We start from the raw sequence: 27,325 nt of genomic DNA on the forward strand, positions 1-27,325 counted from the left end.
TGAGTGTGAGTAGGTGAACAGAATGGCCTTAAAGACAAGTCCATAAACTGGGAAGAGACAACAGAGAAAGTAGTCTGGTTCTGTTTGTTTTATTCTTAAGGATGAACACTTTCAAGCAAAAATAAGAGCCAATTCTTCCCAGAAATGTTATATGCTTAAAATATTGATTGAGAATGTCTCTCCAATAACAAAAGCAATCTGCCATAACAGGGCTATGATGATAACCAAAAGAAAAAAAAAACACGAGGAGACATAAAAATATTCACTGCAAATTTTCAAGAAAATCATTAAGTGTCAAAGAAGCAGTACAGCCATCCTAAACATAGCTTTATTTGTTTTGTGCCCACCTGACTCTTAGTTGCACTGATCCAGGGAAAGAAGCTGGTTCCATCCCATGTGGAAAGGACATAAACCTGTATCAGAAGGATCCTAAGGGGTGACAGAGTCCAATCCACACAATATCAGATGAAGGAAGCCGTCCTCTACAACACCTTACTGGACATTGGCCACCGTGACAAAACCCACTGCTTTTTACACACAGTTCTAGACGGTTCCCCATGATCTACTTGTAACCAACCTTTCCAGCTTAGTGTCAATGACTCCCTATTACTCATCCAATGCTGCAGCCACAGGGAGGAAGACTCAGTGTTTTCGGTAGTAGTCCCTCCCTTATTTTATTTCTGTACCCTCTGCCTACAATACCCTATGTCCAATACAGCCGCTGGCCTCCCACAGGAAAAGCTACCCATCCTCGAGGGCCAGCACAGACACCACCTTCTTCCTGCTGCCTCCTAGCCCCAGCCAGAGCTAAACCACTTCTCTCCTTTGCATCTGTACACCATTTTTTTTTTCCAATCTCAGTTACAGAACATCTCATTATAATCACCTACTGTCTACCAGATTTCTGATCTATCAGTTTTCAGATTTCAAGGGCAGACCCTCATCTCTCTTGTCTGGCATATCTCACAGGGTTTCTCATAGGAGCGTCTGTCAAACTGAAATCCAACAAATGATTATTGCTAGACATCTATACATACTTAAGTAGCTTTATTAAGCTATAATTCACACATCATAGAATTTGTTCATTTAAAGTGTATAACTCAATGGTTTTAGTATAATGGTGGACTTACACAACCATTACCACCATCCAATTTGAAAATATTTTTATAACCTCAAAAAGAGATTCCAGTGAGTTAGTATTCCTTCCTTCATTATTCTCCCAACTCCTCCAGCCCTAGGCAATCAGTAATCCACGAATCTAATTTCTGTCTCTATGGATTTGCCTATTCTAGACATTTCATGTAAACAGAATCATACAATATGTGTCTTTTGCGACTGCCTTCCTTCACAGACATAACGTTTGCAAGATTCATCTATGTTGTAGTGCTATGTTATCAGTGCTTCACTCCTTTCTCTTCTACTGTGTGGATCCACCACATTTTATTTATTCATCAAAAGTTCAACATTTAGATTGTTTCTACTTATTGGCTATAGTGAACAATACCGCTATGAAAATTCGTGTTCAAGTTTTTGTGTAGATGCATGTTTTCATTTTCACTAAGGAGTGGAATCCTCACCAACACTTATTATCTGACTTTTTAAATTACAGCCATCCTAGTTAGGATAAAGTTATTTCAATGTAATTTTGATTTGCATTTTTCTATTGACTAATGATGTCAAGCGTCTACCATTCCATGTGCTTATTGGCCATTTGTATATCTTCTTTAGAGAAATGTCTATTCAGATCCTTTGTCCATTTTTTAAACTAGGCTATTTACCTTTTCATTTACTGAGTTATATTATGAGTTCTTCATATATTCTAGTTGTAAGTCTCTTACCAGATGTATGATTTGCAAATACCTTCCCTCATTCTGTGGCTTGCCTTTTCACTTTTTTGATGGTTTGCTTTGTAGCACAAGTTTCTAATCTTGATGGAATTCACTTTTTTTCTTTTGTTGCCTGTGCTTTTGGTGTCATGTCTAAGAGGCTTTGCCTAACATAAGATTGCAAAGATTTACTTCCATGTTTTCTAAGAGTATTAAAGTTTTAGCTTTTAAATTGAGTTCTTCAATCCATTTTGAATTTTTTTTCCCTTTTGAGACAGGGTCTCACCCTGTCACCCCAGATGGAGTGCAGTGGCACAATCTCTGCTCACTGCAACTTCCACCTCCCAGGCTCAAGCAGTCCTCCCACTCAGCCTCCTGAGTAGCTGGGACCACAGGCACATGCCCCATGCCCAGATTAATTTTTTTGTATTTTTGGTATAGATGGGGTTTTGCCATGTTGTCCAGGCTGGACTTGCTCCGGAGCTCAGGCAATCCACCTGCCTTGGCCTCCCAAAGTGCTGGGATTACAGGCGCAAACCACTGCACCCAGCCATTTTGAATTAATTTTTTCATCTTTTTGTATGTGGCTATTCAGTTGTCCCAGACTCATTTGCTGAAAAGACTACTGTCTCCCCAATGAAGCGTCCTGGCATCCTTGTCAAAATTCAGTTGACCAGAGATATACGGGCTTATTTACTGACTCTCACTTCTATTCCACTGACCTATATGTCTATTCTCATGCCAGTAGCACACTGTCTTAATTACTGTGTTTTGCAGCAAGTTTTGAAATCAGGAAGTGTATCAGTCCTCCATATGAATTTCCATATGAAGTTTAGGATCAGCCTGTCAATTTCTATAGAAAAAAAACAGCTGGGGCTTTGATAGGGATTGCACTAAATCTGCAGATCAATTTGGAGAATACTGCCATCTTAACAGTATTAAGTCTTATGATCCACGGACATGGGATATCTTCCCATTTATTTAGGTCTTCTTGAATTCCTGTGCATTTTTTTAGACTGAATCGACATCGCTCTATCACATCTAAGATATCCATAAATTTCCCTCCTTGTTTACCTGCGACTCCCATTAAAATAGAAATATGTAAATGCTGCATATTTTCAGGAGAACTCTGAGGACTGTAAAGAATTTGAGGTTTTCTTATTTAGTTGGAATGCCATATTAGGTATTAAAGTCAGTGAGGTTAAGTTTCATGCTGCTATCTTTTGAATAAAATGTATTGAAGAAAAATGTTACCAACGAAACAGATGATTTTAAAACTAATACATAATGTACATGATCCTGTTTACCTACATAAAGTATAAAAGTACACATGTATGTAAGAGCATAGAAAATACTTTGGGAGAAAATACACCAATTTGTTTTTTGTTTGTTTTTTGAGGACGGAGTTTTGCTCTGTCACTCAGGCTGGTGTGCAGTGGTGTGATCTCGGCTCCCTGCAACCTCCGCCTCCCAGGTTCAAGCGGTTCTCCTGCCTCAGTTCCCATGTAGCTGGGATTACAGGCGCGTGCCACCATGCCCAGCTAATTTTTGTATTTTTAGTAGAAATGGGGTTTCGCTATGTTGGCCAGGCTGGTCTCGAACTCCCGACCTCAGGTGCTCCACCCACCTCGGCCTCCCAAGGTGCTAGGATTACAGGCGTGAGCCACTGCAACCGGCCACCAATTTGTTACAGTAGTTAGTTATCTTGGCCTGGTGCTGTGGCCCATGTATGTAATCCCAGCACTTTGGGAGGCCGAGAAAGGAGGACTGCTTGAGCCCAGGAGTTCAGACCAGGCTGGGCAACATACTAAGACTCTATCTTAAAAAAAAAAAAAGAAAAAAAAAAGTATCTCTGGGGAAAAAGGAGCAATGGGATAAGGAAGAAGAGGACTATCACTCTACTAGCATTTTTGCCATAAAAATGTTTTTGGGCATTTCTGGTGTCATTTAAAATACGATAATGACAAATATAACTACGCTTCAGTGAAAGAGTTGTTCAATATATATCAGCTTAATAGTTAATAACCTGGCTGACCTTGAGATCACAGGTGGTGTTGAGCAGCAGGTTGGAAGGCTTGAGGTCACGGTGCAGAACGTTAGCTGAATGGATATATTTTAACCCTCTGAGGATCTGGTAAAGAAAATAGCAGATATGGTCGTTGCTGAGGTGTTGTGTCTTCAAGAGCTTGTAAAGATCTGTTTCCATGAGGTCTTGTACTATATATCTGTTTGCAAAGGTTAAGTAAAACACCAATTAGCTGGTCATATTTAGCAAAGCGTTGAAAACAAAAATGCGTCGTCTCTTGACTCTCTTCCCAAACGGTCCATTATTACACTATGAGGCCCTTAAAGAAAAGAAAAACCTGAGGAAAACTTGGTTTCTTTCATGGAAGGAACCTGAAGTCGTTAACTTCTTTTCGGTCCTGTGAGATGGCAAGAATTACGGCATTACATCTGACTGATGCAGCTATGGGCCTAGACTGAGATCTGAAACAGGCTGTTACAGAAATTCTGGTCAATCTTCAAGTCTCAACCTCTTTGTTCTCTAAATTGTCCACCATCAACGAACCCCCTCCAAGGTTTGTTGGAAATACTGGTGGCCTGTAAGTAGCACATATTCCCTCCTCTGTTTGGTCCAGTAACCTGTAATGTCACTATTCTTTTTCCTTCTTGTTGCCGCTCCCCTCCTTTCCCAAGTTCCTCAAAAGCCAAACATAAAACTTCCAGAAATACAGGTCTAGAAACATACCCTTACTAGTAAATCCAACCCTAAGTCTATCTATTTTCTTACTCTCCCATAACTGTTAAGATCCTAAATAAATAAGACTATGGGCAAGTCGTGCTAAGAAGGGGTTTGTGCGTGTTTTGCTCCTCTTGCTTTCTTGCCTGGTCACTTATTTAACTACCTAAAACTTCAGCTATGGCTACTTTCTTTCTAACAGAAATTAAATTATTAAAGCATTTAGCCTTTAACTTCATCATAGTATTATTTCATTAGCAGTATTTCTGCATTTTTTTTACTCTCTCTGTGTAAATAATATTCTCTGTTTCTTACAGATTTATGCTAGAGGCGGCGCAGCATGGGATTCAAAGGAAACATGATTTTAAAATCTGTCATTTGAGAGAGGCTTATTTTCATGGCAAAAGTAAAGTAGGACCAACAGGTGGTAGTGGCAGGAGGCATTTCACTTCAAATATCACTACAACTTATTAACAGAGCTGTTTAAAAATGGAAAGGGCTGCCTAGAGACAGCGAGCTCCCGCACCCTGGAGGGTGGAATACAAATTGGGTAAACTGGTAGGAGTGCTGTATAACCCTCTCCCTTCTGGCAGATCCTCTTCAGTATACTTAACCTCTCTATCTTTCAAATGGAATCTTTGCCCAGGCAGCATCCTCTAGACCTATTCAGTCCAGATATCTAAATGTTGGTCATAGTTAATCACATAATTTCAGAGCCCAGTTGACCTTAAAGATCATGACAACTAGTTCCTTCATTTTAAAGGAGGGGAAACTGAGACCTAAAGTGGTGACCTGATTCTAAGATCAGGACAGTCCTAATTTCACCCGGTAGATAGCCAGGGCACCCTCTTTCTTAGTCTACTACTGATCTTCCCTTTACCTTTTCATCATCACAACAAACCATCTCTTGGACAGAAAAAAACATGACTGCAAATGGAGTTAACCAAGATTTTCCATGACTAGACTTAGGGAGTAAATGGCAAACAGATTACGATTTTCCCTTTAGCATGTTTAAAGCACTTTTTCCTTTAAGTTTAGGAAATTTCAAGTTCTATTTACTCAACAAAGTTACCAAGCAGTGGAATTGGCTAGTTGCCTAAAAAGGATACACATCTTTCATTTGCTCGATGGTTGGTGCTCGAATAATGTCATTGATTCCAATGATGTTCTCATGTCTGAAGCGCAGTAAGATTTTTATCTCCCGCAGGGTTCTCTGGCAGTAGGTCTGGTGCTCAAAGGGGCTGATTTTCTTGATAGCTACTCGAACTTTGTTGACATTATCATAAGCAGAGCTTAAAAGAGAGAGAAAGACAGATGGCATTAAAACAGCCCTCAGAATAGTTGAAGAATGCAAACTGGCAAAGTATTATATTTTTAACACTCTGTGTAAACACCTGTTTCATACCTGTGAAGGTAGCATGTATATTATCCACAAAAAGGCCTCAAGCTAGGGAGGATGGATGCAACTGACATGAGATAGCATACAGCGACTCTCAAAACTAAGACAGAACCTAGACCTGTTAACTGGGTGAATGTGTATTTTCATAAACCCAGAAATACACAAACAAGCATTTTCCCATTGTCTTAAACGGCAACTGCATTCTGGTGAGAATAATCACTTCTGCCTCCAAAACACCTTCCTACTGTTGTATCAAATTCCTCTGACACAGAAGAGACATTCAAATAACCGACAACAGTACATCTTTATCCCTAACAAAAATGGACCCAAGAGAACACCTTGATGATTTGTATCAACTTTGTTTCTCTCACTTGCAAAATGACATGACCATTTCTTCCAAGAAACTGAATCAAGATGTTTGGGTAGTTTTATAAGAAAACCTAAAAAGATTTATTCGAAAAACACATCTGCGGCAGCAACATGGGGCCCAGTTCTTTCCAAGTTGTCCTTAATGTCTAATATACCAGAATTCTAAGTAAAAGCAATAATAAAAATTATACCTTCAATTTTATGAATTTGAATCTTGAGAATTACTACTATCTTTATGATAAACATTCTATTAAAATCTTGTGTATAAGAAATTTTCATACTAATAAATGTCAACATCTGGCCCACTGACCAAAGCAATAAAATAACACTGACAGGCAATAAGACAACATTTCTTGTTTCCTTGGGATAAGTGCTAGAACAGAAAACAGTAAAATAACTTTATTCTAAAGTTTACGCTTCTAAGGCCGGGTGCAGTGGCTCACGCCTGCAATCCCAGCACTTTGGGAAGCTGAGGCGGGCGGATCACTAGAGGACAGGAGTTTTGAGACCAGCCTGGATGACATGGTGAAACTCTGCCTCTACTAAAAATACAAAAAAATTAGCCAGGCATGGTGGCACACACCTGTAATCCCAGCTACCTGGGAGACTGAGGCACAAGAATCACTTGAACCTGGGAGATGGAGGTGGCAGTAAGCCAAGATTGTACCACTGCACTCCAGCCTGGGCAACAGAGTGAGACTCTGTCTCTAAATAAAGTTTATGCTTCTTTTTTTTTTTTTTTTTTTTTTTTGAGACGGAGTCTCGCTGTGTCTCCCAGGCTGGAGTGCAGTGGCGTGATCTCGGCTCACTGCAAGCTCCGCCTCCCGGGTTCACGCCATTCTCCCGCCTCAGCCTCCCAAGTAGCTGAGACTACAGGCGCCCGCCACCACGCCCGGCTAGTTTTTTGTATTTTTAGTAGAGACGGGGTTTCACCATGTTAGCCAGGATAGTCTCGATCTCCTGACCTCGTGATCCACCCGCCTCGGCCTCCCAAAGTGCTGGGATTACAGGCTTGAGCCACCGCGCCCGGCCAAGTTTATGCTTCTATAATAATATTTATCAGTCTACTAATCCAAAGAATTATTGATATATTTATCTGATTCTATGACAAGATAATGCTCTAGAGGGGAACTTTGTCTTACTAGGATCCAATTATCCCACAACACCATTAACACACAGTACACAGGTGGCCCCAAATGCTCTGAAATATAATATATTTTCTTAAGTAAAAGAACCACTACTCAAATCTTATTTTGCTTTGGTTTGGTGCATGAGGCCCTAAGCCAGTAATTTTCAACTAGACAGGCAACAGCATACATAATAATAATAATTTAACATAGCATTAAAAAGCATATATAATAAGCAAGCTTATTCAATATTGGGAATATTTTTAGAAATAAAAATTCTGTTTTGGTAATTCAACCCATAGAACAAGAGTTCAACGACAGGACAGATTAGTTACAAAATACTGGTTTAAACTCAACATTACAACTTTCTAGTGTTAATATTATAAAGTTCTAGTGTTAACAGTCAAATGTGGCCATAATTTGCTCTGCAAAATTATAATCCAACAAAATTTTTGGAGAGAGGAGCTTATGGTCAGTGTGCCCCTCTACTATATCAACACTCAGTGACGAAATAACTGCCCCCCGCTTTTTAAAAACTTTTTTGGGAAGGAGCCTCGCTCTGTCGCCCAGGCTGGAGTGCAGTGGTGCGATCTCGGCTCACTGCAAGCTCCGCCTCCTGGGTTCATGCCATTCTCCTGCCTCAGCCTCCAGGAGCCTGCCACCACGCCCGGCTAATTTTTTGTATTTTTAGTAGAGACGGAGTTTCACCATGTTAGCCAGGATGGTCTTGATCTCCTGACCTCGTGATCGGCCCACCTCGGCCTCCCAAAGTGCTGGGATTATAGGCGTGAGCCAGCACACCCGGTCAACTGCCTCCTTTTAATTGAGAAAACATGAGATCATCCTCATCTGGTACCACTTGAAAAAAAGGAGTTTGGTCCATGGAGTTTGGTCTGTTCCTGTCTGCTCCACTTAACCATTCTGCTGCCTTTTTGGTTTACGCAATCTATCTTTCAGAGAACTGATGACAAAGAGGGATGCACTCTTCCATAACAACTCCATACTTGCTAGCTTCTCCTTGGATTTATAGGTTTTGTTTTATATATTTTATTGTTGATACTTGGGAAATAAGGCATACCATGAACTTTCAGGTGTCTATGAATAGTTTATGCTTTAAAATCACTTTGACATTACCAACTGTATCTTGTTTTGCTCAACCCCTTTTGTCCCTAACTACCACCACACTACAGGTTTTTGCTATGTGTCTCTTATCACAGGAATCTAAAGATGGTTCATTAAAAAGGAACATTAACAAAGAAGGCTGGGCGCGGTGGCTCACGTCTGTAATCCCAGCACTTTGGGAGGCCAAGGCAGGTGGATCATGAGGTCAGGAGATCGAGCCATCCTGGCCAAAAATGTGAAATCCCGTCTCTACTAAAAATACAAAAATTAGCTGGGTGGAGTAGTGGACACCCATAGTCCCAGCTACTCGGGAGGCTGAGGCAGGAGAATTGCTTGAACCCAGGAGGCGGAGGCTGCAGTGAGCCGAAATCATGCCACTTCACTCCAGCCTGGCAACAGAGTGAGACTCGGTCTCAAAAAAAAGGGGGGGGGGGGGCAGTCCTAATGGGTATGTGGTGATAGCTCATTGTGGTTTTGATTTGCATTTCTCTAATGATTCGTGATGATGACCATCTTTTCTTATGTCTTCTTTTGAAACGTGTATTCAATGTTATGCCTTTTTTATTTTATTTTATTTTATTTTATTTATTTATTTTTTTTTTTTGAGATGGAGTCTCGCTCTGTCGCCCAGGCTGGAGTGCAGTGGCCGGATCTCAGCTCACTGCAAGCTCCGCCTCCCGGGTTTACGCCATTCTCCTGCCTCAGCCTCCTCAGTAGCTGGGACTACAGGCGCCCGCCACCTCGCCCGGCTAGTTTTTTTGTATTTTTTTAGTAGAGAAGGGGTTTCACCGTGTTAGCCAGGATGGTCTCGATCTCCTGACCTCGTGATCCGCCCGTCTCGGCCTCCCAAAGTGCTGGGATTACAGGCTTGAGCCACCGCGCCCGGCCATGCCTTTTTTATTTTGAGACAGAGTCTTGCTCTTTCGCCAGGCTGGGGTGCAGTGGCATAATCTCCTGACCTCGTGACTCGCCTGCCTCGGCCTCCCAAAGTGCTGGGATTACAGGCATGAGCTACCCACCACGACCAGCCAGGATTGCCACTATTAAAAACAAACAAACAAACAAACAAACAGAAAAGAGTAAGTGTGAGGATGTGGATAAATTCGAACCTTGTACTCTATTGTTGAGTGTGTAAAATGGTGTAACCACTTGGAAATTCCTCAAAAAATTAAAAATAGAAATCCCATATGGTCCAGCAATCCCACTTCTGAGCATATATCCAAAACAATTCAAAGTAGAATCTTTAAGAGTTATTGGCAGGTTCATGTTCACTGCAGCATTATGCACAATACACAAGATGTGGAAGCAATCGAAATGTCCACTATGGATGAATGGATAAAGAAAATGTAGCATATACATAGACTGGAATATTATTCAGCTTTAAAAAAAAAAAAAAACAAGGAAATTCAATTCAACATCCAAAAACCATGGCTGGCTAATATTTTTTTATTTTTTATTTGTTTATTTATTTTGAGACACAGTCTCGCTCTGTCACCCAGGCTGGAGTGCAGTAGCGCATCTCGGCTCACTGCAAGCTCTGCCTCCCGGGTTCTCGCCATTCTCCCGCCTCAGCCTCCTGGGTAGCTGGGACTACAGGCACCCGCCACCACGTCTGGTTAATTTCTTTTTTTTTGTATTTTTGGTAGAGACACAGTTTCACCGTGTTAGTCAGTATGGTCTCAATCTCCTGACCTCGTGATCTGCCCGCATTGGCCTCCCAAAGTGCTGGGATTACAGGTGTGAGCCACTGCGCCCGGCCAATTGTTTTTAATTTAAAAACTTTTTGGTACAGATGGGGTCTCGCTATGTTATCCAGGCTGGTCTTGAACTCCTGGTCTTAAGTGATCCTCCCACCTCAGCCTCCCAAAGTGCTAGGATTACAGGCATGAACCACTGTGCCTGGCCTGAATTAATATTCTTAATTGTCTACACTACTCAGTGTGGTCTGCAGAGTCAATGTAATCCCTATCAAAGTTCCAATGCCATTTTTCACAGAAACAGAAAATGCAAGCTTTAAATTAATATATGGAACCACAAAAGACCCCATATAGCCAAAGTAATCTTGAGCAAGAACAAAGTTGGAGGCTTCATATCACCTGATTTCAAAATACACTACAAAGCTATAGTAACCAAAACAGCATAACACTGCAGGGATAGGGTGAAATGTGCAGATAATTTGTTAGAGTATAAAGTTTCAGTTAACCAGGATGAGTAAGTTCTACAGCTCTATCCTACAGCAAAATATAGAAGGAGTTCCGAGTGGTCCCAGCTACACTGAAGGCCGAGGTGGGTGAAGGCCACCCGCGTGACCGCGGATAGCTGCCCTCGCATCGGTGTGCTGCAGCGTCGAGTGGGACGGCCACCGGTATTATATACTTGCAAACTGCTAAAAGATTAGATCTTAAACATTCTCACCACAAAAAGTATGTGAGATAACAGATACGTTAATTAGCTTGATTTAATCATTTCACAATATACACATATATCAAAACATCATGTTGTACACCATGAATATATACTAATTTTTTTTCCAGCACTTCCACTTCAGCTTCATATACTAATTTGTATTTGTCAATTATACCTTAATAAAGCTGGGTGGGGGGCAGGGAATCAGCATGGTACTGGCATGAAAACAGACAAATAGAATAGAATAAAGAGCCCAAACATAAAGGATAGTCTCTTCAATAAATGGTGCTGGGAAAATTGGATATCTACTTGCAAAAGAAGAAAATGGATACTTATTTCACACCCTATACAAAAATCAAATCGAGACAGATTAAAGACAAAAACTGTAAAACCTGAAATCATAAAACTACTACAAGAGGCCGGGCGTGGTAGCTCATGCCTGTAATCCCAGCACTTTGGGAGGCCAATGCGTGTGGATCACAAGGTCAGGAGATCAAGACCATCCTCGCTAACATGGTGAAACCCTGTCTCTACTAAAAATACAAACAAAGAAAAAAAAAATTAGCTGGGCATGGTGGCAGGGCGCCTGTAGTACTAGCTACTCAGGAAGCTGAGGCAGGAGAATGATGTGAACCTGGGAGGCAGAGCTTGCAGTGAGCTGAGATCGCACCACTGCACTCCAGCTTGGGCAACACAGCGAGACTCCATTTCAAACAAACAAACAAACGAACGAACAAACAAAACTACTAGAAATATAGGGGGAAAGCTTCTTGACACTGGTCTGGGCAATTATTTTTTGGTTATGACCCCCAAAGCACAGGCAACAAAAGCAAAAATAGACAAATGGAATTGCATCAAACTAAAAAGCTTCTGCACAGCACAAGCAGCAATCAACAGAGTGAAGAGACAACGCACAGAATGGGAGAAAATATTTACAAACCACATATCTGATAAAGGGCTAATATTTAAAATATATAAGAAATTCAAACAAGGGCCGGGCGCGGTGGCTCAAGCCTGTAATTCCAGCACTTTGGGAGGCTGAGACGGGCGGATCATGAGGTCAGGAGATCGAGACCATCCTGGCTAATATGGTGAAACCCCGTCTCTACTAAAAATACAAAAAAAAACTAGTCGGGCGAGGTGGCGGGCGCCTGTAGTCCCAGCTACTCGGGAGGCTGAGGCAGGAGAATGGCGTGAACCCGGGAGGCGGAGCTTGCAGTGAGCTGAGATCCGGCCACTGCACTCCAGCCTGGGCGACAAAGCGAGACTCCGTCTCAAAAAAAAAAAAAAATAAATAAATAAGAAATTCAAACAATTCAACAGCAGGAAACAAACAAAATATTTTAAAATGGGCAAAGGCCAGGAGCAGTGGCACTTGCTTGTAGTCCTAGCAATTCAGGAGGCTGAGGTAGGAAGACTGCTTGAGACCAAGAGTTCAAGACCAGCCTGGGCAACATAGAGAGACCCTGTCTCAAAAATGGAAAAAAAAGCAGGTGGGTGTGGTAGAGAGTGGGGGCAAAGAACCCAAACAGACATTTCTCAAAATAAGACATACAAATGGCCAACAGGTATATGAAAAAAGGCTCAACATCACTAATCAGAAAAATGCCAATCAAAACCACAATGAGATATCACCTCACAGCTATCAGAATGGCTACTATCAGCTGCGTGCCGTGGCTCACACCTGTAATCCCAGCACTTTGGGAGGCCATGGCAAGCGGAAAACCTGGGGTCAGAAGTTTGAGACCAGCCTGGCCAACATGGTGAAACCCTGTCTCTACTAAAAATACCAAAGTTAGCCAGGCGTGATGGCAGGTGCTTGTAATCCTGGCTACTTGGGAGGCTGAGTCAGGAGAATCACTTGAACCCAAGAGGCGGAGGTTGCAGTGAGCTGAGATGGCACCACTGCACTCTAGCCCAGGCAACAAGAGTGAAACTCCGTCTCTGAAGGAAAAAAAACAAAAACAAAAACACGTAAATGTTCTTGCCCCCACCACACACAAACGTAACTATGTGAGGTGATGGGTATCTTAATTAGCTTTACTGTGGGGATCATTTCGCATGGTATACATATATCAAAACATCACATTGAACATAGTAAATACATTCAACTTTTATTTGATAATTATGCCCCAATAAAGGTGGGGGGAAAAACCAAAAAGGTCATTCTATCACATGCTATAACATGGATGAAGCTTGAGGACATTATATCAACAGAAATAAACAAGTCACAAAAAGACAAATACTGCATAATTTCACTTATATGAGGTATTGAATATTAATAAACTCATAGAATCAGAAAGGAGAAAGGTGGTTACAAATGGCTGAGGAGAGGGAGAAATGGGGAGATGTGTTCAAGAGTACAGGTTTTCAATTTATTTTCCAAGATGAAAAAGTTCCACATCTGTTGTGCAACAATGTGAATATACTTAACACTACTGAACTGTGTACTTAAAAATGGTTAAGACGGTTAATTTTGTTTTTTGCCAAAACATATAATTAACCAAAACAATTTTTCTTTGTAAAGAGATGAAGTCTCGGATGGGCAAAGTGGTTCATGCCTGTAATACCAGGACTTTGGGAGGCCGAGGCAGGCGGAGCACGAGGTCAGGAGATCGAGACCAGCCTGGCTAACATGGTGAAACCCCGTCTCCACTAAAAATACAAAAATTAGCAGGGCATGGAGGCACGAACCTGTAATTCCAGCTACTCAGGAGGCTGAGGCAAGATAATTGCTTGAACCCAGAAGGCAAAGGTTGAGTGAGCCAAGATCGCGCCACTGCACTCCAGCTCTAGGCGACAGAGCAAGACTCCATCTCAGGGGGGAAAAAGAGAGAGAGAGAGAGAGAGAAAGATGAAGTCTCACTATGCTACCTAGGCCGGTCCTGAACTCCGGAAGTCACTTCCTCAGCCTTCCAAGTAGTTGGGACTACGTGCATATGCCATGTAAAAAAAAAATTTTTTAAGGGGGAATGAGACATGTTAAAGAGGGAAAAATATTAAATTTTAATTTTTATTTTTTGAGATGGAGTCTCGCTCTGTTGCCCAGGCTGGATGGAGTGCAGTGGTGCAATCTTGGCTCACTGCAACCTCTGCCTCCTGGGTTCAAGCGATTTTCCTGCCTCAGCCTCCTGAGTAGCCGGGACTACCGGCGCCCGTCACCATGCCCAGCTAATTTTTTGTATTTCAGTAGAGACAGGTTTTCACCATTTTGGCCAGGATGGTCTCGATCTCCTGACCTCACGATCCACCCACCTCGGCCTCCCAAAGTTCTGGGATTACAAGCGTGAGCCACTGCGCCTGGCCCTTTTATTTCTTTCTTTTGAGATGGGCTACTCTGTCACCGATGCTAGAGTGTACTGGCGCAATCATGGCTGACTGCAGCCCCAACCTCCCACGTAGCCAGTAGTGTAGCAGTGTAGCGGGGACCACAGGCGAGCGCCACCACGCCTGGCTAATTAAAAAAAGTTTTTTTGGAGACGCAGGGTTCTACAATGTTGCCCAGGCTGGTCCCGAACTCCTGAACTCAAGTGATCCTCTTGCCTTGGCCTCCCAAAGTGCTAGGATTACAGGCGTGAACCACCACACCTGGCCAATAATGGGGGAAACTTTTATCCAGCATTGGGTTAGTACCTTCTATATATCAAGAACTATTCTAACATTAGGATGCAAAGATTATGATTAATACTCTGGGCCGGGGATGGCTGCTCACACCTGTACTCCCAGCACTTTAGAAGGCCAACGTAGGCGTATCATGAGATCAAGAGTCTGATACCAGCCTGGCCAACATGGTGAAACCCCATCTCTACTAAAGATAAAAAAAAAATTAGCCAGGCATGGTGGCACATGCCTGTAATCCCACCTACTTGCAAGGCTGAGGCAGGAGAATCGCATGAACCCAGAAGGCAGGGGCTGCAGTGAGCCGAGACTGTGCCACTGCTCTTTAGCCTGGGCGACAGAGCTAGACTCCATCTCAAAAAAATAAAAAAATAATAATACTCTTCCCTTGAGGATTCCAAGATATTGAGACTGTCCAGTTATCTTAAATGAACACAACCTCAAGTCCCAGATGAATTCTATCCTAAGACCCATAAATCATGGAGAATGGGAGGATATTAAGGTCCGAAGTGAGCACACCCATCTCAAGTCTCAAAATGGATAGATTCCTGCTATTTGATAAGAAAAGGAAATGAGATTCCTGCTATTTGATAAGAAAAGGAAATTAGATTCCTGCTATTTAATAACAGGAAATGAACTATTGATATATGCAACACAGATGCATCTCAAATAATTATGGTGAGTGAAGCCAGACCAAAAGAAACGTATTTCCATTTATAGAAAATACAAAGTAATCCTGGGTTTACTTTGGATTTACCCCCAGGGTTGCCTGGGAATGAGAGGAAGAAGATTACAATTGGAAAGGAGGTAACTTTTGGAGGCAATAAGTAGGTTCTTTATCCTGACTGTGTTGATGGTTTCGTAGGTGTATAATGTATTAAAACTTATCCAACTTTATACTTTAAATGTGTGCAATATTTTGTGTATCAATTATTTCTTAGTAAAGCAATTAAAAAAAAAAAAAAGGAACCAGGGCTCTTTGGCCACATGATCCATTTCAGTGCTGCGGCGAGTGGGAAACAGATTCCAGAAGTGTACTGATCAATAAACGCAGAAGTCCATGAAATTCTGGAGTAGATTATTATTATTTATTTATTTTTTATTTTATTTATTTATTTTTTTTTTTGAGACAGAGTCTCGCTTTGTCGCCCAGGCTGAAGTGCAGTGGCCGGATCTCAGCTCGCTGCAAGCTCTGCCTCCCGGGTTCACGCCATTCTCCTGCCTCAGCCTCCTGAGTAGCTGGGACTACAGGCGCCCGCCACCTCGCCCGGCTAGTTTTTTGTATTTTTTAGTAGAGACGGGGTTTCACCGTGTTAGCCAGGATGGTCTCGATCTCCTGACCTAGTGATCCGCCCGTCTCGGCCTCCCAAAGTGCTGGGATTACAGGCTTGAGCCACCGCGCCCGGCCAGGAGTAGATTATTTAACAGACGTTTTTGTGATCGCTTAGGGAAGAAAAGGGAACCAGCATGAGTCAATTATGAACAAGTCATGCTAAACTAGCTTTATTTCCTGTTTTGATAGGGTTACCACAACAACACGAAATGAAGACAGAGTTTCGGTGAATTCAAGCCACGCTTGTCAAGAACTTCCCATTTGTGAGGCTTCATATTAGGACTGGTGGCAAAAACAAACAATGATCCTGCTCTTAAGAAACTTGCAACTTTGTGAGGGAAGGAGACAGGAACACAGAACATACTTTGCCTTTTATCATAGTGAAGCACTTCTGAAACACGAGGAGGAGCTGGGTTAATTTCAAATACTAAGGGAAGGATTAAAAGAAGATGAAGCCCACAAAAGCCATATCCTGAAGGATGAGTAGGCTTCTGACAGAAAAGCAAGACCGCAAAGAAAAGAAAGAGGAAACATGAGGCGAGGTAAGCGACTGAGACATCTGTGGTCACTGGCCACTAACCCTCACCCAGCCATGCCCATGCCCATGAGAGAAGGTTTCTGGGGTCAGGGGACCATGCTCCTCAGGTGCCCCAGAATCCCCTGCATCTGGGGTCAGGTGCCCCAGAATCCCCTGCATCTGGAAAAGTGTAGGTCCACACCCAGCAGGTGCACTTGAGGTGGTGGTCAAAGGGGCAGCTGCTCGCTGGCATGTATTGAGCCTAGACTGTGCAGGCAGGAGGCCACACACATGTGCTCAAGCTCACAACACATGGACAGTGCTGTGGCTGGGGAGGGAAGAGGACTATGCTGAAGGCCTGCTCTGCTGGAACTACTGACACAGAACTCTACGGAGCCTGAGTATTTTCTATTTGAACCCAACCTTTCAGGTCATTAAGAAGGTATACTAGGCCTGGTGCGGGCATGGTGGTGCACGCTTGTAATCCCAGTACTTTGGGAGGGTGAGGAGGGCAGATCACTTGAATCCAGGTGTTCGAGATCAGTGTGGACAACATCATGAAACCCTGTCTCTACAAAAAATACAAAAATTAGCTGGGCATGGTGGCACTTGCCTGTAGTCCCAGCCATTTAGGGGACTAGGCAGGAGGATCACTTGAGCCAGGGAGGTTGAGGCTGCAGTGAGCCATGATTGTGCCACTGCACTCCAGCCTGGGTGACAAAGTGAGACCCTATCTCAAAAAAAAAAAAAAGGAAAAGAAGGCATATCTGTCATGGCAGGAGGAGACAGCAAAGTCTGCTTAATGTTTCTTAGGTCGATCTTTTTTTTTTTTTTACGGTATGTAAGGCTCCATTTGTATTCTCAACCTAGGCGAGGTAGGCCTGGGTCTGGGAGGTACATAAAGAAAGTGGAGGTGAGGGACAAAGATAGTTTTGAGCATCCTGATTTAAAAATCTAAGGATGCCTGTGGGCGATTCAGATAGAGGAGACGACGGTTCCATCCTTCCAGCAGCATCAGGAGAGATCAAGCTGGAAATCCTTAACAGAAGCCACAGTGGTTAGCACTCCTGCAGAGAGAGAATTTCAAGAAAAGAGGTTGGAGGACAAAACTCAGGAGCAGCATGAGGATGAAGAATCAGTTCAAGAAAATGGAAAGAAATGATAATGGAGTAAGAACCTTTAGGCCAGGTGCAGTGGCTCACGCCTGTAATCCCAACACTTTGGGAGGCTGAGGTGGGAGGATCACGAGGTCAGGAGATCAAGACCATCCTGGCGAACCTGGTGAAACCCCCGTCTCTACTAAAAATACAAAAAATTAGCCGGGCGTGGTGGCGGGCACCTGTAGTCCCAGCTACTTGGGAGGCTGAGGCAGGAGAATGGTGTGAACCCGGGAGGTGGAGCTTACAGTGAGCCTAGGTCGTGCCACTGCACTCCAGCCTGGGCGACAGAGCGAGACGCCGTCTCAAAAAAAAAAAAAAAAAAAGGACCTTTGTTGTCCAACTCCAAAGGCCATGTCCATGTACTTCTGCTTAACCATGTAGCAGAACCAGAAAAGGGTGGTGCTTCCCAAGACAAAGAAGGAAGGCGTTTCAAACAGGAGAGAATGAGAAAGGTAAGAACTGGAAAGCATTCACTGAATCTGCATGCAACCAGACGATGTGTGGTAACTTTGGTTCAAGTAAGGAAATGGAGAGGATGGGGAGAACAGCAGGAGTACGGACGACTACTTTTTAAAGACTGATAAGGCAAGGATAAGGAAAAAAACTTAAATCCAGGTGAAAAACTGAGAGGCATAGGGTGTTATGAAAGCCACGGTCGGGGGTGGGGGGAGGGGAGGCTGAAGGCTGCAGGACCAGGTAGGGTAAAAGAGAAGGCTCCAATCGCTAACTAGGTGGGGAAGAGAAGTGAGAGTAAATTCCAGGCAGAGATGTGGGGCAGTGGTGTAGAGGCCTGTGGGAACCTGGGGTGACAGAGTGTCTGCAGAGAGGGGGACACACAGGAACATGACAGGGGAAGCTGGAGGGTGGGCAAGAGCCAGGCCATATTTATATTTTCATAATTGTATCCTGGGAAGCCACCAAAGGATGCTAAGCAGACTTTAAGCATGCCAACATTTATATTTTTACAACATTTCCTCAGGTAGCAGCTTGTTGAAAGAATGGGGAGGATGGTGCACTGGGTCACCTGCAGGCAAGGAGCCCTTTCTGCCAACTCAGAATGAGGGGAGCCACAGCTCTGGATAAATGGGCAAATAGTAGGCTCACAAGAAATGGGTGCTTATTTCACAAACCTCCCACGTCCCAGCAGGGTCCTGTTCAAGCAGTCTCCATCCAATTAGATGAAATTCCTCAAGGGCACAACTATATGTTCTAAATAGCTCATGTGTTCTTTACTGCAGCTGCAACCAGCTCATGTGTTCTTTACTGCAGGGCAGGAAAAAAACAGTATCCTTATCTAACGCCTGTCAACGAAGATATGCTAACAAAAATCCTACAGGTGGCCACAAATGCCATAAAGAACAAGCTGTTAGCCAGAAGTACTTTGGTCCTGACAACTCAGCTTCCACCTGTCCTAGCCCCAAAATACATGAAATACTAATGGGCCCCAGGCTCAAGTGACCCAAGATATTTCAAATGTCTTTTTCTTTTCTTTCCTTTTTTTTTTTTTTTTTTTTAAGACAGAATCTTGCTGCCACCCAGGCTGGAGTGCAGTTGTGCAATCTCGGCTCACTGTCATCTCATCCACCCAGGTTCAAGTGATTCTCCTGCTTCAGCCTCCCAACTAGCTGGGACTACCTACAGGCACAGGCCACCAAGCCCAGCTAATTTTTTTTTTAAGTAGAGACAGAGTTTCACTATGTTGGCCAGGCTGGTCTCAAACTCCAGACCTCAAGTGATCCACCCACCTCAGCCTCCCAAAGTGCTGAGATTATAGGCATGAGCCACTGCGCCTGGCCTATTCTTTATTCTTAAGACTTTATTCATTTGAAAGTTTTGCTTTTGTGGTAAGGTACAGTTCCTTTCACTGATGTTTATTTGTTCTATCATTTCTCCTAACACCCTACATCCTGGAGGTACTTGTGTTTTTGTAGAAATATTTAGGTCTGTCCATGGCCCTGACCCTGTCAATAGGGCACTTGACATTACCATTGTTCTCCAATGCCCACAGAAGCTCAAAAAGCAATGAACCAACCTGATCCCCACAGCTATACCACTTCCAATACAGCTACCGCATTCTTTTTTTTTTTTTTTTGAGAGAGTCTCGCTCTGTTGCCCAGGCTGGAGTACAGTGGTGCGATCTTGGCACACTGCAAGCTCTGCCTCCCAGGTTCAAGTGATTCTCCTGCCTCGGCCTCCTGAGTAGCAGGTGCGTGCCACCACGCCTGACTAATTTTTGTATTTTTAGTAGAGCGGGGTTTCACTATGTTAGTCAGGATGGTCTCAAACTCCTGACCTCGTGATCCACCCGCCTCAGCCTCCCAAAGTGCTGGGATTACAGGTATGAGCCACTGTGCCTGCTCATCTCCTCCTTTCAACACCATATTTACTACTGTGTGAAAAGCAACAAATGTTAATATAGTTAATGCAATACATAGTACTTTCAAGTCTTGCATCTTCCTATGTGAAGACTTCGGTTTTTGGTGTATTTTATATGAGGCAGACATATATACTCAGTAGCAATTTAAGTATATTAAAGGTATTAAAAAACAGAGTTCTTAGGAGCTTGAGGATTCTGTTTTACAAAAAAAGACTGATAGTACTTGAAATCAATCTTATAGACTGGTGGGGTTTGTGATTAAGTATGAAGAATAAGAAATGTCCATATCTGCCCATGAAATCATTTTCTCCCTGTGCTCTGATTACAATTGATAAACATTCAAACTGAGATTAAAACAAAATTCTACACATTAATCATTTATGCATTCACTTTACATTAAACTTGCTTATACGTACTGAAAATACTGCTTTGTCTTAGTTTATACATGTATATTACTCAAAATATTTATAGTTTATTTACTGGCCAGGTAATGATGGTACTGAAAAGAAGTTATCAACAATTCTTATTTAATAGTATCTAATTTATTGAGTGTTTATTATCTGTCAGGCTCTGCTCTATGTTAGTATCTGTGGACCTCTCTAAGAAGGTGGTAATTAATGGTGCCTTGAAAAGCAGGCAGGATTTTAATAGACAGCACATGAAAAAGCACTTAAGGAAGAAGCAGCTACAGGAGCTGAAGCATGGAAGGCTGAGTACCAGTGCTGGATAGTTCAATATGGCTGGAGTTTACACCTGTCCAGGGAAAAACAAAAGGTGATGTTACTGGAAAGCTGAGAAATCTGTACTTTACTTTGATAACAGAAAATGAAGAGTCCAGATGTGGTGGCTTATGCCCGTAATCCCCGCACTTTGGGAGGCTGAGGCGGGTGGACCACCAGAGGTCAGGAGTTCGAGACCAGCCTGGCCAACATGGTGAAACCCCATATCTACTAAAAACACAAAAATTAGGCGTGGTGGTGCGTGCCTGTAATCCCAGCTACTTGGGAGGCTGAGGCAGGAGAATCACTTGAATCCAGGAGGCGGTGGTTGTAGTGAGCCAAGATCATGCCATTGCACTCTAGCCTGGGTGACACAGTGAGACTCTGTCTCGGGGAAAGCAGGACAGGGGAAGGCAGGAGAAGGGAGAGAAGAGGGAGGGAGGGGAGAGGAGGGGAATCAGAAACACGGGTATAGAACTGACTGAGGCCGGGTGTGGTGGCTCATGCCTGTAATCCCAGCACTTTGGGAGGCCGAGGCGGGTGGATCACCTGGGGTCAGGAGTTTGAGACCAGCCTGACCAACATGGTAAAACCCTGTCTCTACTAAAAATACAAAAATTAGCAGGTTCCTGTAATTCCAGCTACCTGGGAGGCTGAGGCAGGAGAATTGCTTGAACCCAGGAGGTGGAGGGTGCAGTGAGCCAAGATCATGCCACTGCACTCCAGCCTGGGCGACAGAGCAAAACTCCATTTCAAAAAGAAAGAGAGAGAGAGAAAAAAAACTTGACTAAAGAGGCTAAAACTAGACATAGGGAGACTAGTTATAATTCTTGAAATATCTACACCCATCAACACTTTTAAATTACAGTGCTTGTTAGACTTGCTGCCTGATCTTGCTATTTACGGCATCAGTAAAGAAGGACATATAAAGGCTTCTTAATTTTTCAAAAGTGGTATTTCAGTATAACTGACTCTCTTTGTAATCTCACATTTTATTCATTTAAAACATTAATCTGAAAAGGAGCCACAAGTCTCACTAACTGCCTAAAGGATTCACGGCATTAAAAAAAAAAAAAAAAAAAAAAAAAAAGGCCGGGCGCAGTGGCTCACGCCTGTAATCCCAGCACTTTGAGAGGCCGAGGGGGGCGGATCACGAGGTCAGGAGATCGAGACCATCCTGGCTAACATGGTGAAACCCCGTCTCTACTAAAAATACAAAAAATTACCCGGGCGTGGAGGTGTGCGCCTGTAGTCCCAGCTACTTGGAGGCTGAGGCAGGAGAATGGCGTAAACCCGGGAAGCGGAGCTTGCAGTAAGCCGAGATCGCGCCACTGCACTCCAGCCTGGGCGACAAAGCGAGACTCCGTCTCAAAAAAAAAAAAAAAAAAAAAAAAGATGAGAACTCTTGTTTTAAGGGCAATTTATAGATGCAGTGGAAATGGCAGGGACAGGAAACTAGTACAGAGGTTTGTATTCAAGAGAAAAAAACGTCAGTTTGGGATCTAAAAGGATGTGCATCAAATAACTTTAAAAACATTCAAATGTTAAAGTCAATTTTATTTATTAAATAATCACCTACATTACGTTAAGCACTGTGGATAAAGCAGTAAAAATAGAATGCTCTCTGCCCTCATTAAACTATATGAGAGGAGATAAAGAGACACAGAGGCCGGGCGCGGTAGCTCACACCTGTAATCCCAGCACTTTGGGAGGCTGCTGCGGGTGGATCACCTGAGGTCAGGAGTTCGAGACCTGCCTGATCAACATGGTGAAACTCCGTCTCTACTGAAAATACAAAAATTAGCTGTGCGTGGTGCCGTGCATTTGTAGTCCCAGCTACTTGGGAGGCTGAGACAGGATAATCGCTTGAACCAGGGAAGCAGAGGTTGCAGTGAGCTGAGATCGTGCCACTGCACTCCAGCCTGGGTGACAGAGGGAGATTCCGTCACAAAAAAAAAAAAAAAAAAGAGAGAGAGACATAGATATTAATAAACATATTTGTCATAAATATATGACTATATTATACATTATGATAACTGCTAAGGAAAATGCAAGTTATATAATTAATGTTATTAAGGATAACTAGAAAACTTAGTTTAAAATAGAAGCTTATGGAAGGCTCTTCTTCTCTTAAGGAAATTAGGAAGGCATTTAAACAGAGAACTGAAGGATGAGCCAGAATTAACCAGGTTGCCAGTAGCACTCTCAAGTCAGTAAAACAATTAAAAAAAAAAAAAGAAAAAAAAAACCACCCACCACATCTCTGAAGGGAGTGGTAAAGTCCTTGGAATGTGTAAGAGTAGTGACGGTGGAAACGGAAAGAGACAGCCAAGACTGAAAGGGAAAGGCTACTGAATGGGATCCATGAATGAGATGGTGAGCAGAGCAGGCCAGATAAGATCATCAGGGTCAAAAATGAATTGTGCAGATAGGAGAAAAAAATTGCAATATGTAGGACTTGTATTTAGAATACATAAAAAACTCTTAAAACTTCAAAACAAGACTACAAACAATGCAATATTACAAATAGGCAAAAGAATAAACACTTCCTTTGTGACAACAAATATGAAAATATGACGAATGAGTCAGAAAGGAAATGTAAATTAAAACCAAATATCCATTAGAATGGCTAAAATAACTGACCAATACCAAGTGTTGGGGAGGATGCAGCAAAGCTGAAACTCTCATATACAGATGTCTGTAGGAGCTTTATTCCTAACAACCCCAAACTGGGTACAACCCAAATGTTAATTAACAAGGAAAGGGTAAACAAACTGTGGTACATGCATGCAACAGGACAGTACTCAGCAATAAAAGGAAGTACTACTAATCCATGAAACAAGGACAAATCTGAAAAACACTATGCTAAATGAAAGAAGCCAAACACAAAGAGAACAAACTTTTAAATCCCATTTATATGAGATTCTAGAAAAGCTGAAGCTAACCTATAGTGATAGAAAGCCGTGGCCAGGTGCAGTGGCTCACACCTGTAATCCTATGACTTTGGGAGGCTGAGGTGGGCGGATGATGAGGTTAGGAGTTTGAGACCAGCTTGGCCAACATGGTGAAACCCCATCTCTACTAAAAATACAAAAATTGGCCGGGCGCGGTGGCTCAAGCTTGTAATCCCAGCACTTTGGGAGGCCGAGACGGGCGGATCACAAGGTCAGGAGATCAAGACCATCCTGGCTAACATGGTGAAACCCCGTCTCTACTAAAAAATACAAAAAAACTAGCTGGGCGAGGTGGCGGGCGCCTGTAGTCCCAGCTACTCTGGAGGCTGAGGCAGGAGAATGGCATAAACCCGGGAGGCGGAGCTTGCAGTGAGCTGAGATCCGGCCACTGCAGTCCAGCCCGGGTGACAGAGCGAGACTCCGTCTCAAAAAACAAACAAACAAACAAACAAAAAAAAAACAAAAATACAAAAATTAGCTGTGTGTGGTGGTGCAGGTCTGTAATCTCAGCTAGTCAGGAGGCCAAGGCAAGAGAATCGGTTGAACTTGAAAGACGGGAGGTTGCAATGAGTCGAGATCGCGCCACTGCACTCCGGCCTGGGTGACAGAGCTGGACTCCGTCTTAAAAAAACAAAAAAAAAGGCCGGGCGCGGTGGCTCAAGCCTGTAATCCCAGCACTTCGGGAGGCCGAGACGGGTGGATCACGAGGTCAGGAAATCGAGACCATCCTGGCTAACACGGTGAAACCCCGTCTCTACTAAAAAATACAAAAAAATTAGCCGGGCGCGGTGGCGGGCGCCTGTAGTCCCAGCTACTCGGGAGGCTGAGGCAGGAGAATGGCGGGAACCCGGGAGGCGGAGCTTGCAGTGAGCCGAGATCCAGCCACTGCGCTCCAGCCTGGGCGACAGAGCGAGACTCCGTCTCAAAAAAAAAAAAAAAAAAAAAAGGAAAGAAAAGAAAACCGTGCTTGCCTGAGGCACAAACTGACTGCAAAGGTGACCAAAAAAGCTTTCTGAAGTGATGTAAATATTCTGTATCTTTATTGTGGTGGCAGTTACACAACTACATACATGTGTCAAGATTTCACTGAACAGTACACATAAAAAGATACATTTTATTGCATATAAATTATATCTCAAAAGGTGATTTTTAAAAAAATTTAGCTGTGCTACAAAATTAACGGGTTGATTCTCTTTCATGGTTCATAAGCTTGTATTCAAGGAAATTCCAAGATAAATGCTCTCCAAACAAGTTTTGAGTAATGACAGTATCATTAGAATAAATGCCCAGCCTTCCACAATCATTTCAAAGGCTTTGACATAAAATTTCTAATATTTTTAGGTTTTCTTCCCATCCTCTCCATCCCGTCATTATAGTCATGTCTCATAGTAGAGCCTCAATATTTGTGGATAATAGATCCACCTTATTTAGACAAACGTTATTATCATGCACAAGCACCATATACTGTAGCAACTAAAATGCTACCTATCAACTGTTTAATGGGTTATTTTTAGGGAAAGCTATTAAGCTGTTCTCTAAGCCACCCATTTTGGTGAACTTTAATTATCTGAACACGAAACTACAGTACTTTGTTTCACAGATAAAAATTAACTTGTCTTCAGATGCTAAGTTAGACTGAGCCAAACTAATGTTCCAAAAATAAAGAGGTAGATAATACTAATGATTGCTTTAAAAGAAAATGTATTCCAAAAAAAAAAAAAAAAGAAAATGTATTCCTTACTTTAGGTTGGTTCTCTGACAATTCACTAACCAAGAAAAACAGTGCAGAGGTTTTTTTTTTTCAGATGCTGCAAACCATTAAGTGAACAATTAAAAGCTAGCCTAAGGTTATTTTAGCAATAAAACCAGTAACAGTAAATGCTTTGCATTTATAATTATTTTAAGAGCTAATGTTCCAACATACTATAGGTACCATGGCTTAAAATCTGGTCATTAACAAGTGTGCAACTTCTCTAGAAAAGGTGCTCTGGAGAGCCCAGAGCTTGAACAAGTTTTGTTGGTTACATATGCATTTGTCAATTTCTTCAGTAATAAAATAGGCTAAAAGACCCAGAAAAGGTTTCAATTCTGGTCCTATCCCTCACTAGCTGAGAGACACTAGTTGAGTTACCTAGTATCTCTGAGCAACCATTTGCTTGGCTAGAAGATGAGGAAAGTCTGGGGGTTGTGAAGATTATAGAAAAAGCAGATGCAGCCTAAAAGATAGTAAGTCTTCAAAAAAAAGTTGTAAGGTCTTTTAAAAATTTTTTTTACTTGGCCGGGTGTGGTGACTCACGCCTGTAATCCCAGCACTTTGGGAGGCTCAGGCGGGCGGTCACAAGGTCAGGAGATCAAGACCATCCTGGCTGACATGGTGAAACCCCATCTCTACTAAAAGTACAAAAAAAATAGCCGGGCATGGTGGCGGGCACCTGTGGTCCCTACTCGGGAGGCTGAGGCAGGAGAATGGCGTGAACCCAAGAGGTGGAGGTTGCAGTGAGCTGAGATCATGTCACTGCACTCCAGCCTGGGCGACAGAGCAAGACTCCATCTCAAGAAAAAAAAAAAAATTATTTTACTTATTATTATTAATCACATTTATCATGTGATACCCTAAAAAGGAAGTAACATCAGAAAAGAACACTGAGCTTCAAATCAGGAGGTCTGAGTTTTAGTCCTATTTCCTACATATATGCTTTGATAATGTTGGCCAAGTTACAAAAAGAAGATTCCATTATTTCATGTTCAGGCTACATCCAAACATAAGCAGCACAAAACAAAAAATATGGATAAAGAGAATGAAAAAAAAAAACCCCACACTCAGTTATACATGTGTATGCATAGACACTGACATAGAGGAAGACTTGTACTGACATATTCAGAAAAGGTTCCACAAATTTTTGGTGAACTGTAGTACCCAAATTATTAAAGAAGTATGAAAAACATTTCTCTCTTCATGAATAGGAAAAATAAGTCTATTTTACTTGATCTAAGATACACTATCAGGATTTAGTATTGTGACTATCCATCATCTTAAAAATCCATAACCAAGCAGCTTTGTTTTACTTAAAGCATGCTAGGGTAGCCCAAAGTGAGACTTGGTAACAGATACTCTCTAACGCAAAGCAGTTACTACTTAGAAGTGTTTTGAACTTGCCATGAGAAAGAAAAGGAGACCCTGATGAAATAGATGGGATACCCACTTCTTGATCACTTCCCTACATTTCCTTTCTCCTCAATTATTTCCTCCCACTTTCAGTGGAAAAGAACTTTACAATGGTCTGGGTGAGACCAGCTGGCGGTGAGTTATGACAACAACTAGAAGTAATATCAACACACACCAAGAGCATTAAGTGACCTGAGGTAGAGTGAGAAAATGAGGAAGGACCACATTTAATCATAATGATCATAGTCATTAGCACAGTGCTAAGAACTTAAGAAAAATTCTTATATTATCTTCACCACAACCCTATGAAGCATAACCCCTACTTTATAGATGAAGAAACTGAGGCAGAATGGAGGGTCAATTAACTTGTTCATGATTACATAACTAGTAGTTAACAGAACTGAGATTCAAATTCAGGTGTGCTGCCCCCAAAACCCATGTTCTGAACCATGACACCTTATATAGGCCAATAGTCCTTGGCCACAGCCTCTT

At 42.5% G+C, this 27,325-nt stretch overlaps 1 protein-coding gene across 1 annotated transcript in view; it reads right to left on the bottom strand.

Annotated features, from left to right (window-relative positions):
- Window positions 1-27,325, bottom strand: part of LOC105480656 (mitogen-activated protein kinase 1) — a 108,190-nt gene that overhangs the window by 42,014 nt on the left and 38,851 nt on the right. Inside the window, exons 2-3 of the mRNA XM_071080062.1 lie at window positions 5,676-5,858; window positions 3,862-4,051 (exon numbers count right to left, since the gene is read on the bottom strand). Coding sequence (XP_070936163.1) covers window positions 3,862-4,051; window positions 5,676-5,858 — 373 coding nt within the window. The remainder of the gene's footprint in view (window positions 1-3,861; window positions 4,052-5,675; window positions 5,859-27,325) is intronic.

Source organism: Macaca nemestrina, chromosome 15 (assembly GCF_043159975.1).
Source record: "Macaca nemestrina isolate mMacNem1 chromosome 15, mMacNem.hap1, whole genome shotgun sequence".
NCBI classification, from domain to species: Eukaryota; Metazoa; Chordata; class Mammalia; order Primates; family Cercopithecidae; genus Macaca; species Macaca nemestrina.